Source organism: Nothobranchius furzeri, chromosome 2, assembly GCF_043380555.1.
Source record: "Nothobranchius furzeri strain GRZ-AD chromosome 2, NfurGRZ-RIMD1, whole genome shotgun sequence".
Taxonomy (NCBI): Eukaryota; Metazoa; Chordata; class Actinopteri; order Cyprinodontiformes; family Nothobranchiidae; genus Nothobranchius; species Nothobranchius furzeri.
This window is the reverse complement of record NC_091742.1, coordinates 45,422,719-45,439,343: the sequence shown is the minus strand read 5'-3', so window position 1 is coordinate 45,439,343 and position 16,625 is coordinate 45,422,719. Positions and strand designations below refer to the sequence as shown.

Here is a 16,625-nt window from a genome sequence, read left to right as displayed (position 1 = left end):
CAAATCTGTATTAAATAAAAAATGATTAATATTCTCTTTTCACAGTGGCGGCTGGTGAAAAATATTTTTGGTGGGGCTGTGCTATTTTTTTATTTTTAAACAAACTTGTGCTTTCTGAGCTTTGTGCACAACTTCACTATTTCCTGAATTAAGCACAGCTCTTTTATTTCCTGTCTTACATCATTGGACAAACTGATTAATCCAGGTGTGTCTGACTATTGGCAAACTGCCTTGCGGACCAAGGTTGAAAAATACTGCATTAAATTGCACATAAAATAACACGACCATAAATGGTAAAAAGGCAATGCAAGAGGCAAGTAACAAAAACATTTTGTTTAATTTCAACATTTGAGTGAACACCAAAAATTATGAGCAGGTCACTGTTACAGGAATGGTAGTAAACACCACTTAGACAAAATGCCAGAAATTTACACTGTTAAATATTTCTGGAGTGTTGTGCCAAGGTCAACTTTATACAAAGATCAAGTGGATGCATTTGTGTGTGTGTGTGATACCTCATTTGTACAGAAATTTTGCCCTTCTGTCCTTCTGAGTGGCAAAGCTCTCGATTAGCTTTTTATTGAAGTCAGGAATGTTTGTGACAAGCTTGTTTTTCCATGGAGAGCATGGCAAGAGCATTCAGCCCATCCTGTGTCATGGTGTTCCTCAAGAAAAGTCGTAATCCTCTTTAAAATAGAAAAGCACCTTTCTGATTCGGCTGTGGTCATGGGTGTGGTGACAAGAATCTTCTTTTGCATGGCTCAGGATGGTGTGAAAAACCTGTCATATGATAAATAAAAAACAACAGATAAGTACATAGGAAACACTTTTATAGGAAATAATGTCATCAGTATCCTCTTACAAATGTCATATTTCCCAGTTTTTGGGACAATAAAACATTTCTGATTCTCAATCAGATGTTTTTACATTTGAGGTAAAATCAGAATCAGAAATGTTTAATTGTCCCAAAAGCTGGGAAATTTGTTTGCTGCAGCAGAAGTGTAACAAGTAAAATGGAATCAGATTGATGTATGTACAAATTTACATGAAATACACATTTACGTGATTAAATATGTATAATAAGTATGTGTGTTGAAATTAGTTTTTACAGTTATTGCACATTAAACATGTTATTAAACAAATGTCCCGGTTTGTGGGACAACCAAGGATTTCTGATTCTGATTGTCTTGTTCACAGAAATGTAATGTACAGCTTACCTCTGCACCCAGCTGCTGTTGTTCCCTGCATGGCAACGTTAGCTCTGCTGCCTATCATGGCTAGCTTCACCGTGTTGTTGTCCATGTGTGCCCGGGATGACTCGTGTTTCTTCACCTTCTCAGAAAAATGTTTCATGTCTGTAACTCCTGACTCATCCATGCCTATCTGTCCCAGCCATTTTGAATAACAAACACGGAAAGCAAAATAACGCATTAGCGTGATTGCATCCAGCTAGCCACTGCTTCCTGGTGTACCAATTTTGGGAGAAGCGTCGTGTGTACAGTTTACCTCTCTCCTTGTCCTGCTGGCTTATCTTTACGTCGGGCTGATCTGGTCCAAGCTCTTTGACATTAAGTTTTTCCACCATAGTTCTCCTCTCGAACGGGATACTGGAGAGGAGACCGAACTGAATTCAGTGGCTGCTGAGATCCGGTATCCATGGTGGTTGTAGTCACCGGCGGCGTCCATGTTACATCTGCGTCACGACCAAAAACGACTCTGCCGAGTTCTACCGAACACCAACGAATCCTTTGGCAGTAGCTCCATCGCCCATCATGCTTCTGAAACGTTCTGAAACAACGTCGACGCTGATTGGATACGTTTCCCATTCCTACCCTTTGATATTCTTGTCAGCAATTGGACAGCTGGTCTCGTCCTGTTTGGGCGATTGAAAAACAGCACACAGCCTCCACCGCGGCAGAGCTCGGCAGAGCTTGGCAGAGACCGGCAGAGACCAATATAGATATATATATATATATATATATGATTTATTTTTGTTACAAAACACACAATTAACTTAGAATATGTGATTATTGTTAATTTTATTTATTTATTTTTTAAAATAAAAATTAAAAACACTGAAAAACAGGGAGGGCGGCGCCCTATCGCCCTCTACTGGCCAGCCGCCACTGTCTTTTCATTAAATGATTAGTTATCTTCGAGTATTTTTTTATAATTGATATTGTCCAGCTTAAACAGACATCTGCTTACTTCTATCACAGCTGAGCTGGTGGAGAAAATATTTAGGCTTATTTTGTCATATTTAAATAATCCTGTGGGTTTAGTGAATTAAGTGAATTCACTTAATGTTGATTCAAAATGTATAAATAACAGGTCGCTACGGTTTGGGAATAGAACATGTTTCTTGGAACATAAGCTTGTTGGCTGCAGTTCACCTTTTCCACTAACAGAAGAAATCCTCTCATCAGCAGCAGGTGATCAGCAGAGTGTCATGACTGAACACTGACCCGAACAAAAAAACACCAACCTCAGCCCGACCCACTGGGACCTTCAGTTGGGGCCTGGTTTTGTCCGCGGTCCCCTTTAGACAGGAGCTGCCCATCGCTTTATTGTGACATCAGAGCTTGGCCTCATCAGTACTTGTTAGTGCAAGTAAAGTCTACAAAGTTTTCATGATAAACACACAACATAGATCTGTGGCTTGTGTATAAAACCATCCACTCCAGCCGCGCCCCAGCATATGCTACGGTGCTGTTTATGTGTGCTTGTGTGTGTCGGGGGGGGGGTCATTCTTCTTGGGGGGTCAGGTGAACAAAACAGCTGCGATCTCAGATGCCTCAAGGTCTGTGAACAAGGAGGTCTGCCATTTCCTTGGGATGACGGGGTACTAAAGGCGACACCAGTTTGACCAGCCCCTGTCGTATCTGACCAGTAAGGGAGCCCTGGACTAGGTCTGTGGATGGAACAAATTCCGGAGGTCTTTGAGACAATGAAAGCAGCTTTTTTTCAGGGGGCCTTTACTGTACTCACCCAACTTCCATCTCTTAACACTAAAAGCAAGTCTTCCCACCTCTTTTTTAAACTTGGGTACAACAAAAGAAATATGCTCATTAAATCTTGTATTGTACTGACAGCCAGAACGCACCAAATAACTTTCTAAACACGAAGGAAAATCAAAGAATATACATTTTAAAATGAAGAGTAACCAATGAAATCTACATCTGGCTTTTAATGAAAGCCAGGACAGGCTTTCGTGTGTACTGCAATGGTGTGTTAAAGAGGGACATCGTAAAACAAGACGACAGATACTGTTATAAACAACATCAAGAGGATGGAGATGAGACGCAGTGGTATTTTGATAGACCACATCTGAATAATCTAAGATTGGAAATAAATGTTGTTTAGGAATGTGAATTCTCTCTTTAAAATCGAAGCAAACAATCAACCGATACAGAGTTTTTAGTTTATTACTGACCTTATTAGTAATTGTTTGATTCTGACTTTTGAAGGAAAGATCAGACTCAAGCCAGACACTTAGGATTTCATCCACACATTTTACTCGTGAAGAATCTAAATAAATTAAGTTTCAAGATTCCGTGGCAGCTGAAGCCAACATATGTCTCTGAAAAAGAACTGAATAGGATTTAGTTTTGTTAAGAATCAGTCTATTATAGCCTAGCCAGTGTTGATAGGTGTCGAAATTGGATTGAAGGCACTCAAGAATTTCTAATGCAGAGGGTTTAGCGCAATATAAGATGGTGTCATCAGCGTACATGTGAACAGAACACATGGGACAGCACAAGGGAAAGTCATTAATAAAAATGGAAAACAGCAAAGAGAAGAGCCTTGAGGGACACCACTGGAGATTCCATGTAAATGCGATTGGGATCCTTTCAACGAGACATGTTGCGAGTGGTGATGGAGGAATGAATTGAAGCAGAATAAAGCTGTTCTAGACAGCCCGCTTGCATTAAGATTATCCAAGAATAAATAATGATCGACTAAATCAAAAGCTTTATTGAAATCCAGGAAGATGACACCAGATCATAATTTCTAATTGAAGCCGAGAAATGTATCATTGACAAACTTGGTTAGGGTGGTTGTAGAAGAGAAGTTTTTACTAAAGCCAGACTGAAACTGAGAGAGTATCTTGTTATTGTCAACATAGTAATAAAGTTGGTTAAAAACTCATTTTTCAAGGACGTTAACAATCAGATTTATAAATGCAATCGGTCTGTAATTATTTAGTTCAGAAGCATCTCCACCCTTAAAGAGGGGAAATCCTGGTGCATTTTCATGTGATAAGGACTGAACATGTGTTTATAAGATTGAGGAGCAAAGCTAATGGAAAGGAAAGTTCTTGGTAATCAACTTTTATAAACTTACTTACTTCATCTGGACCAGGAGCACTGGAGGACTTGCTTTTGCGACATCAGAACATTGAATCTGCCAGAAAGAAAACCTACTTGAGGAGATGTGTGGTAAAGCACCAGATCAGGTGAGATGCTGAATTAATCCAAAACACTAATCCGAGGAGCATGCTTGTCTTAAATACCTTCAAACTCAGAATAAAAAATCTTCTAAGCATTATCAATATTAGGAATAAGCATTGGCATAGGCGTCATTTTAACCGGGGACGCCGGGGACATGTCCCCGGCAACATTTGTGATTGGCAGCTGTGTCCCCCCCACTTTCAAAAAAGCCTGCCTTTATTGTCCCCAGCAATTTTTAAACCCCACTCAAGTGTATGGTTATTGTCCCCAGCAATTCTGAAAACAAACTGACGCCCTTGAGCATTGGCCTAGTTAACCAACTGCAGCTCATTAAGGAAGAGATCTTTAGGATTTTGGAGGAAGACACGGGGTAATAATTTTCCAGCTTTTCTGGCGTTAAAAAGAAAAAAAGTGTTTTTCAGTAACTAGCAATTATTTTCTCCATAGTAACCATAGACTGTACATACTGGACAAACGGATTCCATTGGCTCCAATAACACGTTTTTTGTCCATAATGGGAGGTGGCCACCACCGCCATTTTGACCGTGTCAGGTTCCGTCCAGCCCAGACAATTCCATAAAAGGGAAGAGAGGAGGCGCTGAGGGTGGGGCTGTAAGGCTGGGATCGAGTGACGAACTAGCTACGAGCTAACCTGAAGCTAACCCTGGCTAACCCAAAGCTAAAGCGGAGGTGGGAGCCGAGCTAACGGATGTAGCCACCTAGCTTCAATGCAACCGGAGCTAACTGAAACACCCAACGACCTGACCCTCACACGGAGTTTAGGTGGAGGTTTTCTGCGCCTGTTCGTGAGAAGTACCTGTATTAAAAAAGTTTTAAATCGGTAAGTTTATAATTTATTTCCGTAATGAAAACATTTTGCTTTAAGCAAGTTTTCAGTACAGTGTTTTTCGGCGCTATCACTCCTGAGTCGCACCAGCCATTAAATGTATCATGAAGAAGAGAAAATATATTTAAGTCGTATTTTGGGGGGACATTTTATTATCTTTCTTACTAAATCTGAGACCAAGCGTTTCACATTGCAACACAAGCACCGGTAACCATAACAGAATGAACAACAGCCAGCAGAGGAGAGGATGGCGGTGTTTCAAACCCTCCCGGCCGGCGTGGAGAGCTCATTCCTGGGCTGGAGCCGGCCCTCAGCACCCCGCCACGGGCTCTAACAGATGCTGGCGGTGTTTCATATATTTCCAAAACGTAATACTTGTTTGTATCTTGTACAGCCAGCTAGCCTTTATTCTGGACTCAGTACAATTTACCAAAAGTAAAGAGACATTATACAGATGAAGTAAGCACAAGATAACTTACTGGAAGACACAGAATTATCATCAGAACCAGAACAAGAGAGCCTGATAATAGTCATGTGAAAATAACAGTTAAAAAGTATGTATGTATAATAGAAATAAAAATATATTAGAATTAGTGTAACTCACTGTGATCCAAACAAATCAGCCATAGCTGATTAGTAAATATGACATGAGGTCTGGGAGTTTTTAAGTTTCATTCTTTTATTACATTTTTTTCTTAGATCTGTTAAAAGGTCACCATGGCAGCCTGTGTGTCAACGTCAGCTACACAAAGCAGCAAGTGTAAGTACCAAGTACTTGTCTTGACCACTTCATGAATGGTTTTGTACTTTAAACAGCTAGGCCAAACCTGTTATTTTTTCTCCATAGCCATTTGGAGCAATGTGTCAGGTTCGTTGGCAGATCTGAAGCGTGACTGAGAGTTCTGTTGCCCAGACGCGGAGAGACGGAGATAACCGGCATGGTTATTTCCTGTAGGTGTAGCTTGAGGGTTTAGAGGGCTGGTAAGCCTGGAGACTCGATACAAAGTCTGGTGAGAACGATGACTGAGCAATGAATGAAACGCCGGCACTTCCTTAAGTAGTGTCGGCGTGATGACGTCAGTCGCCACGTTAGTGGCAGGAATGAATGGAATGCAGTCAGCTGGAGGAGTTCGTGACAGGACCCCCCCCTCTAGGGACGGCACCCGAAGTCCCAGGACGGCGGGCCCAGAAGTCTGTTAGCAGGGCAGGGTCGACAAACGAGCTCGTGGGCTCCCAAGAGCGTTCCTCAGGCCCGTACCCCTCCCAGTCCACGAGGTACTGCCAACCTCGTCCCCGGCGGCGGGCGTCCAGAATCCTGCGGACCGTGTAGGTGCGATCTGCCTCAACACCGCGGGGCGGAGGCACCCGGACCGGTGGAGTGTGGAGAGGAGAGGAGATCACCGGCTTAAGCTGGGAGACGTGAAAGACCGGGTGGATCCGGAGAGTAGCAGGGAGGCGTAGACGGCAGGTGACTGGATTGATGAACTTGAGGACAGGGAACGGACCCAGGCAGCGAGGAGTGAGCTTCCGGGAGCCAGCCGGCATCCTCAGGTTAGCGGAGGAGAACCACACCTGGTCGCCAGACCGGAAGACGGGGCCAGGCAGGTGGCGGCAGCGATGCTGACGGGCATACTCCGTGTTGGCCCGGGTGATGGCCGCACGGGCCCGGATCCAGGCGAGCCGACAGCGGCGGACCAGCGTCTGGGCAGCAGGGACCTCCACCTCGGGCACCTGATGATCAAACAGAGGAGGCTGATAACCATAACAGGTCTCGAAGGGAGACAGACTCGTGGCAGAGGAGGTCTGGAGGTTGTGTGACAGCTCCGCCCACAGGAGGAAGCGGGGCCAGGTGTTCGGCTGGGACGAAGCGAAGCAGCGCAGGTAGCGTCCAAGCTGCTGGTTAGCTCTCTCTGTCTGACCGTTCGTCTGCGGGTGGTATCCAGAGGACAGACTGGTGGAAGCACCGACCAGGCGACAGAACGCCTTCCAGAAGCGTGAGACGAATTGGGGTCCTCGGTCGGAAACCACGTCCTGAGGGAAACCATGGAGCCGCACCACCTGTTCCAGGAGCAGTTCGGCCGTTCTCTTGGCAGTGGGGAGGCCGGCCAGGGCCACTAAGTGCACGGCCTTGGAGAAACGGTCCGTGATAGTCATTATAGTGTCCAGGTGGTCGACCGCCGGCAGTCCCGTGACAAAGTCCAGCCCGATGTGTGACCACGGCCGTTTGGGCACAGGGAGAGGCTGTAACTCTCCAGCGCCGGGTCGGTTGGAGGACTTGGAGCGAGCACACACATCACATGCAGCTATGAACTCGCGGACGTCCTTCCTCATGGACGGCCACCAGAGAGCCCGACGGAGGAACTGGAGGGTACGGGCTTGTCCTTGATGTCCCGCGAGCCGCGAACAATGCCCCCACGTGAGCGCCTCTTGCCGGCAGGAGGCGGGAACGTAGAGACGGTTCGGTGGGGTCTCCGGCGGCGCTGGATCGCCAGGAAGTGCTGCCTGTATGGACTGCTCCAACGGCCATTGGAGGGAGGCCAGGAAGCGTTGAATCGGCAGAATGGTCCGAGGCTCCGGGGGGGCGGCATCTGGTGCGAAACGCCGAGAGAGAGCGTCCGCCTTGAGGTTCTTGGAGCCGGGCCGGTAGGCGATATGGAAGTGGTACGGCTCGAAAAAGAGGGCCCACCGAGCCTGACGTGGGTTGAGCTGGCGGGCAGTCTGTAGATGAATGAGATTCTGGTGGTCGGTCCAGATCAGAAAGGGATCGGTGGTCCCCAGGAGCCACTGCCTCCATTCCTCCAGCGCCCATTTTATTGCCAGCAGCTCTCTGTCGCCGACCCCGTAGTTCTGCTGTGTGGGGGAAAACTTCCGGGAGAAGTAGGCACATGGGTGGAGCTTAGAGTCTGGACCCCGTTGCGAGAGAACGGCCCCCGCTCCCACATCTGAGGCGTCCACCTCCACGACGAAGGGCCGGGTCTGGTCCGGGTGGAGGAGGATGGGTTCCTTAGTGAAACGTCCGACCAGCTCATGGAAAGCACGGACAGCCTCTGGAGTAAGGCGAAAAGGGCGAGGCTGATTGGTGGTTTTGGTGAGTGAGGTCAGTGGTGCTGCGAGGGAGCTGAAGTTGCGTATAAACCTCCGGTAAAAGTTCGAGAAACCCAGGAAGCTTTGCAGCTGCTTCAGGGTCGTGGGTAGAGGCCACTGAGCTACGGCCTGAACCTTCTGGGGGTCCATCTTCAGGCCCTGGGGGGAGATGGTAAAACCCAGGAAGGAGGTGGACTCCTGGTGAAACGCACACTTCTCCAGTTTGCAGTAAAGTCCATGGTCCAGGAGGCGGGACAGAACCGCTCGAACATGACAGATGTGCTCTTCGGCCGTGCGGGAGTAGATGAGGATGTCATCTAGATAGACAAAGACCCAGCGGCCCAACATGTCTCTCAGCACATCTGTAATGAACCGCTGGAAGATGGCGGGGCTGTTGCAGAGTCCAAAAGGCATCACCAAATATTCATAGTGGCCAGTGGGCGTAATAAAAGCGGTCTTCCACTCCTCACCTTCCTTAATACGGATGAGGTTATAGGTGCTGCGCAGATCCAGTTTAGTGAACACTGCGGCTTGTGTGATGGCGTCCAGAGCGGTGCCCATGAGAGGGAGAGGGTGACGGTCCCTGATCGTTATTTTATTTAACCCTCGATAGTCTATGCAGGGCCGGAGATCCCCCTCCTTCTTCTTTACAAAGAAAAACCCCGCGGCCCCAGGGGATGTTGAGGGTCGGATGAATCCCTTCTGCAGGGCATCAGTTATATAATTGTCCATAGCCCGGGTTTCCGCCGGAGAGAGGGAGAACAGGCGACCCCGAGGGGGGGTGGTGCCGGGCTGGAGCCTGATCTCCTGGTCGTAGGGTCGGTGAGGAGGTAACCTGGTAGTGGGTTCTTTAGCGAAGACCTGAGCGAGGTCGTGGTATTGAGGAGGGATGAGCATCAGGTCTACGTCTGTGGGAGTGGCTGCTCCAGTCCGAGGTGCAGGGGAGTCCCGGTGGTTATGGCAACCCGTGCCCCAGGCCAGGACTTTACTGGTGGACCAGGAGATGTGAGGCTCATGGCGGCAGAACCAGGAATGACCCAGGATGAGTGGCGTAGCCGGAGCCTGGATGACCAGGAAGTGGAGGGTCTCCCGGTGTTGGTCAATAGTCATGTGGAGACCCTGTGTTCGGTGGGTGAGAGGGTACGGCATGATGGGCCGGCCGTCCACAGAGGTCACGGGAATGGGTCAGTCGAGGGCGGTGAGGGGTATCTTGAGCCGAGTAACCAGTCCGTGATCGATAAAACACTCCGCAGCCCCAGTGTCTAAAAGTGCCTCCAGTCTGGTCGGGCCTTGGTCCAGGTGGAGGGAGACCGGGAGAGTGGTTCGGTGTGGAGCCGGAAAGGTGGAGACTCCGGGCAGGACAGCTCCTACTCCGACCCGGAGGGACCTTTTCCCGGTCGTTTTGGGCACGTGCCACGGTGGTGACCCAAATCCCCACAGTAAGTGCATCTTCCCTCCTGGTAGCGCCGTGCCCGTTCCTCAGGGGGAAGATGTCCCAGCTGCATCGGCTCCTCCATCAGTTGGTGAGCCGGCCGGCGGGGTGACGTCCTGGTGTGTACGGGGGCTGACATGATGCTCGGCTGGTTCAGGATGCAGCGGTCCAGTTGGAGAGCCAGATCCACTGCCAGGTCCAGGGAGGTTGGGACCTCGTGCCCGATCATGCCCTCCCGGATTCTCGGTGACAGTCCCTCCAGGTAAACGGCCTTTAGGGCGGCGTCATCCCACCTCAACCGAGCTGCTGTCATCCGGAAGCGAGAGGTGTACTGAGCCGCCGTCTGGGAGCCCTGGCGAAGCTGAAGCAGCCGCGTCTCGTCCGAGACCTCGCTGCTGGGGTGCACAAAAGTCTTTTTCATCTCCTTTACAAAAGTCTCATAGTCATTGCAGGCAGGAGATTTCTGATTGTAAAGAGCCGCCGCCCATTCACCAGCTCGACCTGTCAGCAGTGAGGTCAGCAGGGCGACACAAGAGCAGGATGTGGGGTAACGTGCCGGTTGGCACTCGAAAGTCATGGCCAGGGTCGCCAACATGCCCTCCGGGGATCCCCTGGTTCCGTCCCACTTCTCTGGAAGGCTGAGGCGTGGTTCCATCCTGTCAGGAACAGCTGCGGTCTGACATTGCAGAGCGGTGGTCAGCTGGAGTACTAGCTCGGTGAGTGACTCGATCTTAGTTGCTTGGCGATCAGCTATGGCACGGAGCTGGTTCATTTCTGCCGTATGCTGATCCAAGGTTGCGCGCTGTTGAGCCACTTCGGCACGCAGACGCGCGAACTCCGCTGGATCAACTTTTGGCTCAGTCATCCTGTCAGGTTCGTTGGCAGATCTGAAGCGTGACTGAGAGTTCTGTTGCCCAGACACGGAGAGACGGAGATAACCGGCGTGGTTATTTCCTGTAGGTGTAGCTTGAGGGTTTAGAGGGCTGGTAAGCCTGGAGACTCGATACAAAGTCTGGTGAGAAAGATGACTGAGCAATGAATGAAACGCCGGCACTTCCTTAAGTAGTGTCGGCGTGATGACGTCAGTCGCCACGTTAGTGGCAGGAATGAATGGAATGCAGTCAGCTGGAGGAGTTCGTGACACAATGGAGACAGCTACGTGAGGCGTGATGCCCAGAGAGCTGCAGAGACCGTCGGACACAACCTTGGCCTCCCTGACGTCTGTGTCTCCTGGTTTGGTTGGGGCGGACCATCGACATACATACAGGTGCTGGCCAGTAAATTAGAATATCATCAAAAGGTTGAAAATATTTCAGTAATTCCATTCAAAACGTGAAACTTGTACATTATATTCATGCAATGCACACAGACCAATGTATTTCCAATGTTCATTACATTTAAATTTGATATTCATAAGTGACAACTAATGAAAACTCCAAATTTGGTATCTCAAAAAATTAGAATATTCTGAAAAGGCTGAATATAGAAGACACCTGCTGCCACTCTAATCAGCTGATTTACTCAAAACACCTGCAAAGGCCTTTAAAAGGTCCCTCAGTCTTGTTTTGAAGGCACCACAATCATGGGGAAGACTTCTGACTTAACAGCTGTCCAAAAGACAATCATTGACACCTTGCACAAGGAGGGCAAGACACAAAAGGTGATTGCTAAAGAAGCTGGCTGTTCGCAGAGCTCTGTGTCCAAGCACATTAACAGACAGGCGAAGGGACGGAAAAAATGTGGTAGAAAAAAGTGTACAAGCTCTAGGGATAACCGCACCCTGCAGAGAATTGTGACGACAAACCCATTCAAAAATGTGGGGGAGATCCACAAAGAGTGGACTGCAGCTGGAGTCAGCGCTTCAAGAACCACCACGAGGAGACTCATGAAAGACATGGGATTCAGGTGTCGCATTCCGTGTGTCAAGCCACTCTTGAACATGAAACAGCGCAAGAAGCGTCTCGCCTGGGCCAAGGACAAAAAGGACTAAACTGATGCTGAGTGGTCCAAAGTTATGTTTTCTGATGAAAGCAAGTTCTGCATTTCCTTTGGAAATCAAGGACCCAGAGTCTGGAGGAAGAGCGGAGAAGCACAGAATCCACGTTGCATGAGGTCCAGTGTAAAGTTTCCACCGTCAGTGATGGTGTGGGGTGCCATGTCATCTGCCGGTGTTGGCCCACTCTGTTTCCTGAGGTCCAGGGTCAATGCAGCCGTCTACCAGGAAGTTTTAGAGCACTTCATGCTTCCTGCTGCTGACCAACTTTATGGGGATGCAGACTTCACCTTTCAACAGGACTTGGCACCTGCACACAGTGCCAAAACCACCAGCACCTGGTTCAAGGACCATGGTATCCCTGTCCTTGATTGGCCAGCAAACTCGCCTGACCTTAACCCCATAGAAAATCTATGGGGTATTGTGAAGCGGAGGATGCAATACGCTAGACCCAACAATGCAGAGGAGCTGAAGACGACTATCAGAGCAACCTGGGCTCTCATAACACCTGAGCAGTGCCACAGACTGATCGAGTCCATGCCACGCCGCATTACTGCAGTTATTGAGGCAAAAGGAGACCCGACTAAGTATTGAGTGCTATACATGCACATTCTTTTCATGTTCATTCTTTTCAGTTGGCCAACATTAGAGAAACAAACATTTTTTCATTGGCCTTTAGAATATTCTAATTTTCTGAGATACCAGATTTGATGTTTTCATTGGTTGTCACCTATAAAGATCAAAATTAAACGTAATAAACATCGGAAATACATTGGTCTGTGTGCATTGCATGAATATAATGTACAAGTTTCACGTTTTGAATGGAATTACTGAAATATTTTCAACCTTTTGATGATATTCTAATTTACTGGCCAGCACCTGTACATGTGCCGACACTTTGCGCCCTGTTTTATAAAATGTAGTGTTAAAAATAAATGTTTTTGCTCAATTACTGGAATTTCTTTGGTTAAGACAAAAGTGAGGAATAATCATTTACAAGTTATTTGTACAACAGGCCCATTATAAATCCCAACAGTTTCTTAGCAGACAATAGAAATGTGTTCTTTACTAACTTTACTTGGTTTGAAAATCTTACTAAAATAAACTTGAGTGCCGTATTGCAAAACCCAATCATACTTGTTATGTAAACATTAGCTTTGTAGATATTTTTTACAGATATATATTTGTGTGCAACAAAAACCAAACTTAAATAATTTGTCATTCTTTATTGAAAAACAACAAAATACAGGTATACAGAAGTGTGGGAAAATGATTATGTGAAAGTATTGCACTATAAATGAAGTGAGATGAGATGAAGGTGAGATGAAGGTGGACGCCAGCGGGCTGGACGCCGGACGAGGAAACCTGGAGACGGATCGCTCAGACAGGAAGGGAAGAGCTTCCTCTTACCTTGATGGAATTAAAGTTAGCCGTCGTCTGAACGCCCAACCGTACGGTCTGAGGTCAAAGGTCACAGGAAACACACACCAGTCAGCAGTCATACAGATGCATAAAGATAACTGTAGCCATGGCAACCAGCTGACATGTCCCCACTTTCACCAGCACCTGGTGCCTGCCGGGTCACCTGAATTTCTGTGTGATGTCAGCATGGTCGGCCGTGACTGCGGCCATCAGAGGTGACCTCTGATCAGCTGAATGAACTCACCTTCCAGGGTGACGCCATGTTAGAGTCGGCTTCATCCTGTAAACAAACAAACAAACAAATGAGTGGTAACAAAAACACCACGTCTGGTTCTGGTGGAGGCGGAGGACAACATGCACCTTTCCAGGAGCAGAACCCAGATGTTCTTGTTGCTACAAACAGAGACGAGCAGAGTTAACAAACCAGGAAGTGAGAGGGACCAGCTGCTGCAGACAGGTGACGCTCACCTGAGCCTGAACCATAGGAGCCTCCTCAGCCATCAGACCTTCAGACTCCAGTTCAGATGCCACCTTGTTGATGTCCCTCAGGCGGGACTCGTTGGCCTTCAGGTCCTGCAGGACAAAAGCACCTGCTGATTACCTTGTTGCTGTCAGGTTAACAGGTCTGGTGTTAGAACGTGGTGGATAAGAATGTTCTGACGGGCCGAGGGTTCTGAACTCACCCTGCAGGACTGGGCCTGCTCCTTCAGGGCCTGGATGCTGCTGCCGTAAGCCGACAGGTCCGACATCAGGGCCTCGTGCTTCTTCAGGAGAGCCTGTGGAGCAGAACTTCAGAACCTTCAGCTCGTCTGACACAAGTGGAGCTTTCTCGCAGCGATGGTCCAATCGGATCCGCCACCGTAAAACAAACCCTGCTCAGTTCACCGCAGACGCAGCTCTGCGGGTGTTTAGTGGAAAAGCGTGAGCCTTCTGCCGGCTGCCACGTGTCATGGCTGCTCTGCAGCGGGAACACACATCACAGCTTGTAAACCGTTTGAAATAAGAGCGCCGGGAACACGTTTGTCATCACTTCCTGTGCGAGGCCAGCACTTCTACCCCTAACCCATGAGACGCTCAAACGAGCAACGACGTCTGGTAGACAACCGAAGGAAATGACAAATACAGAAACACTAATTATGAAGGACTGGAAAGAGAGCAAAGAAAAGCGATTGGAGTTTCTCAGGAAGGGACTTCCATACCTCGGCCAAGTCCTCGTCTTTCCCTTAGTCTGGACTTCCAACGATGGGCTTCTTCTCCCTCATCCAGGACTCGGCCTCATTAGCATCCGCAAAGTACTGCTGGGCCTGCAGAGAGTCCTCCAGGTCCTGCCTCCTCTGGGACGCCTTGGCCTTCAGCGTGTCCCAACGTCCATGAAGCTCCCACAGTTTAGTCTTCACTTCCTCACCAGCGAAGTGACCTGGACCCAAAAAAGGTGAGCCAGAACCTGCAGACACCTCAGAAACATGTCAGGACCAGACCTGCTCTACCTTCTTCCACCATGGTCTCTCCTTTCTGGGTGACAGCCTTGATGCGAGGTTCATGACCTGTGATCTCAGCCTGCAGAGCCTGGTGCTTCTTCAGCAGGTTCTGGACACCAATCAGGTCCTTCCCTGAGGACACATGTTAGAGTTCAGCATTATGCAGTAAACAGACCAGTTTAACCCAGGGGTTTCTTTCTTCTACAATCTGCTCTTTAACTGTATTATTTCCTGCTATTTCAGCTGTTAACTTTATTTTTTCTCTAAGTGTTTTTCTCCCCAGAAGAAGCTACAATGGTGTTCTGCTGAGCTGTAGTGGCCTCATGGAGGGGGCCATCGGCTAGCACACTGCTGCTAACCACTTAAACATTCTCCCTCTCCTGATAATAACATTTTACTTTCTTTGATGTTGGATGTGCTACTGCTAGTTTACCCGTTTAATTATAGATTCACTATGATAAATACAATAAAGTTTATCTCTCGCCAAATAGAATATTTACTGTGGCGAGCCCGTGAAGAGGTGTAGGAGAATGTGACAAATTTGTCTGTTAAAAAGTCTGTTATGTACAAAAAACGCAATATCATCACACTATTTTGGACCGATACATGATAGGATACCACAGAACAGCTCTCCGCCCTCTGCTGTCCGGTCCGGGAATTGCTTTGCAACACTCCCCAGGAGACGGAGAAGTATGAGAGCTAAACGTCTCCATCTGTGCGTGCGTGTCTCTCCCTGTTGGAGCTGACAGAGAAGCATGAATCAGGCTTTATTGTAGCTGTCAATTGTTGCTTGATAAGCAGAAACTGTCACCTTCAAAACACCTCCTCTGCACAGGGGTTTCTTTGTAATTAGGAACAGGAATAAAGTTATAGAGGTCAGCAGGTAAAAAATCAGCTTAAATTAATTTCACCATTAGAACAAAGGATGTTGTGTAGGCGTGAGATCACCAAAATGATAGGGTCTTTTAAATCTTACTTTCAGATAAGCTGATGACGTTCAAAACTTACCTTGTCATTCCTACTTACCTGTTCTTCCCTTCTTGGAACAGGTTTTTTGACCTTAAAGGACGAGAAGATTGTAGGTACGGCTGTGTCCTTCAGGCAAACTCTCCCCTAAAATAAAAAAAACATAATTACTTAATTTAAAAAAAAGAGATTCATATACACACACATCAGACAAGGTCAGCTTCTGAAGAACACACTGGTACACCAGAGCACTGTGTGTGTGAGTGAATGTGCTTGCATGTGTGTGTGTGTGTGTAAAAGGCATGTGTAGTGTTTGTTATTTATAAAGCATATGTTGTTGGATTTTATCCAGAATCGAGACTTTGAAAATATATAGTTTAATTACAGTTTGATTTATTTGACATCTGTATAATGTTTATTATTTTGTTTTTTCCCCCTAAATGCCTAACATTTTAGTTTAACATGAATATTTGTCATTCATCCAAATACATAAAGTTACACATTAAAGACTGTCCAAAAATTAAATTGTTTCTCTGAGTAATTGACCATAGAATTAGATGGAAATTAATAACATGATTGTTTCTCATCTAAACAGCCCTAGTCACAGACAATTCAAGGGTGGGGAAGATTTTCTTCTAGTTACACAGCAATGTAACGTCGGTATGTTATACAGCTAATGCTTCAATTTTTTAAATCTCAACCAAAATATGAAGTAATGTGTTTGTACCCTGGCGTCCGTGGTGAAGTGATGACTCTCAAAGTGTTCACTGCACAAGCGGGAGAATGAATTGGGAGTCCAGCACTCTCTTTTTTGGTTGCTCACCCAAAGGTCAAGCCTCTCTGGATCACCTAGAGGAAAACTTCATACAAAGAACTAATTAAGTATATGGCTTTAAAATACTTACCGGAAATTACTGACTCGTGCGTACTGCAATATAAGCCTCACCCCACC

At 47.2% G+C, this 16,625-nt stretch overlaps 1 protein-coding gene across 1 annotated transcript; it reads right to left on the bottom strand.

The window, feature by feature from the left end:
- Positions 1-13,018: 13,018 nt before the first annotated feature.
- On the bottom strand, positions 13,019-14,567 carry LOC107395555 (spectrin alpha chain, non-erythrocytic 1-like). Its single transcript, XM_070545927.1, has 6 exons — positions 14,429-14,567; positions 13,913-14,005; positions 13,698-13,802; positions 13,590-13,622; positions 13,474-13,509; positions 13,019-13,265 (listed from the first exon to the last, which is right to left on the bottom strand). The coding sequence occupies exons 2-6, from the start codon at positions 13,976-13,978 to the stop codon at positions 13,188-13,190; spliced, it is 318 nt and encodes a 105-aa protein (XP_070402028.1). The 5' UTR covers positions 13,979-14,005; positions 14,429-14,567; the 3' UTR covers positions 13,019-13,187.
- Between the last annotated feature and the right edge of the window lie 2,058 nt (positions 14,568-16,625).

Bases quoted from the DNA above. Each gene is read 5' to 3' on its own strand.
- LOC107395555 (XM_070545927.1), bottom strand. From the start codon at position 13,978: ATGTCGGACCTGTCGGCTTACGGCAGCAGCATCCAGGCCCTGAAGGAG. The intron at 13,623-13,697 runs GTGAGCGTCACC...CTCTGTTTGTAG, and splicing joins CTCCTATGGTTCAGGCTCAG to CAACAAGAACATCTGGGTTC. The intron at 13,510-13,589 runs GTGCATGTTGTC...GTTTGTTTACAG, and splicing joins TGGGTTCTGCTCCTGGAAAG to GATGAAGCCGACTCTAACAT.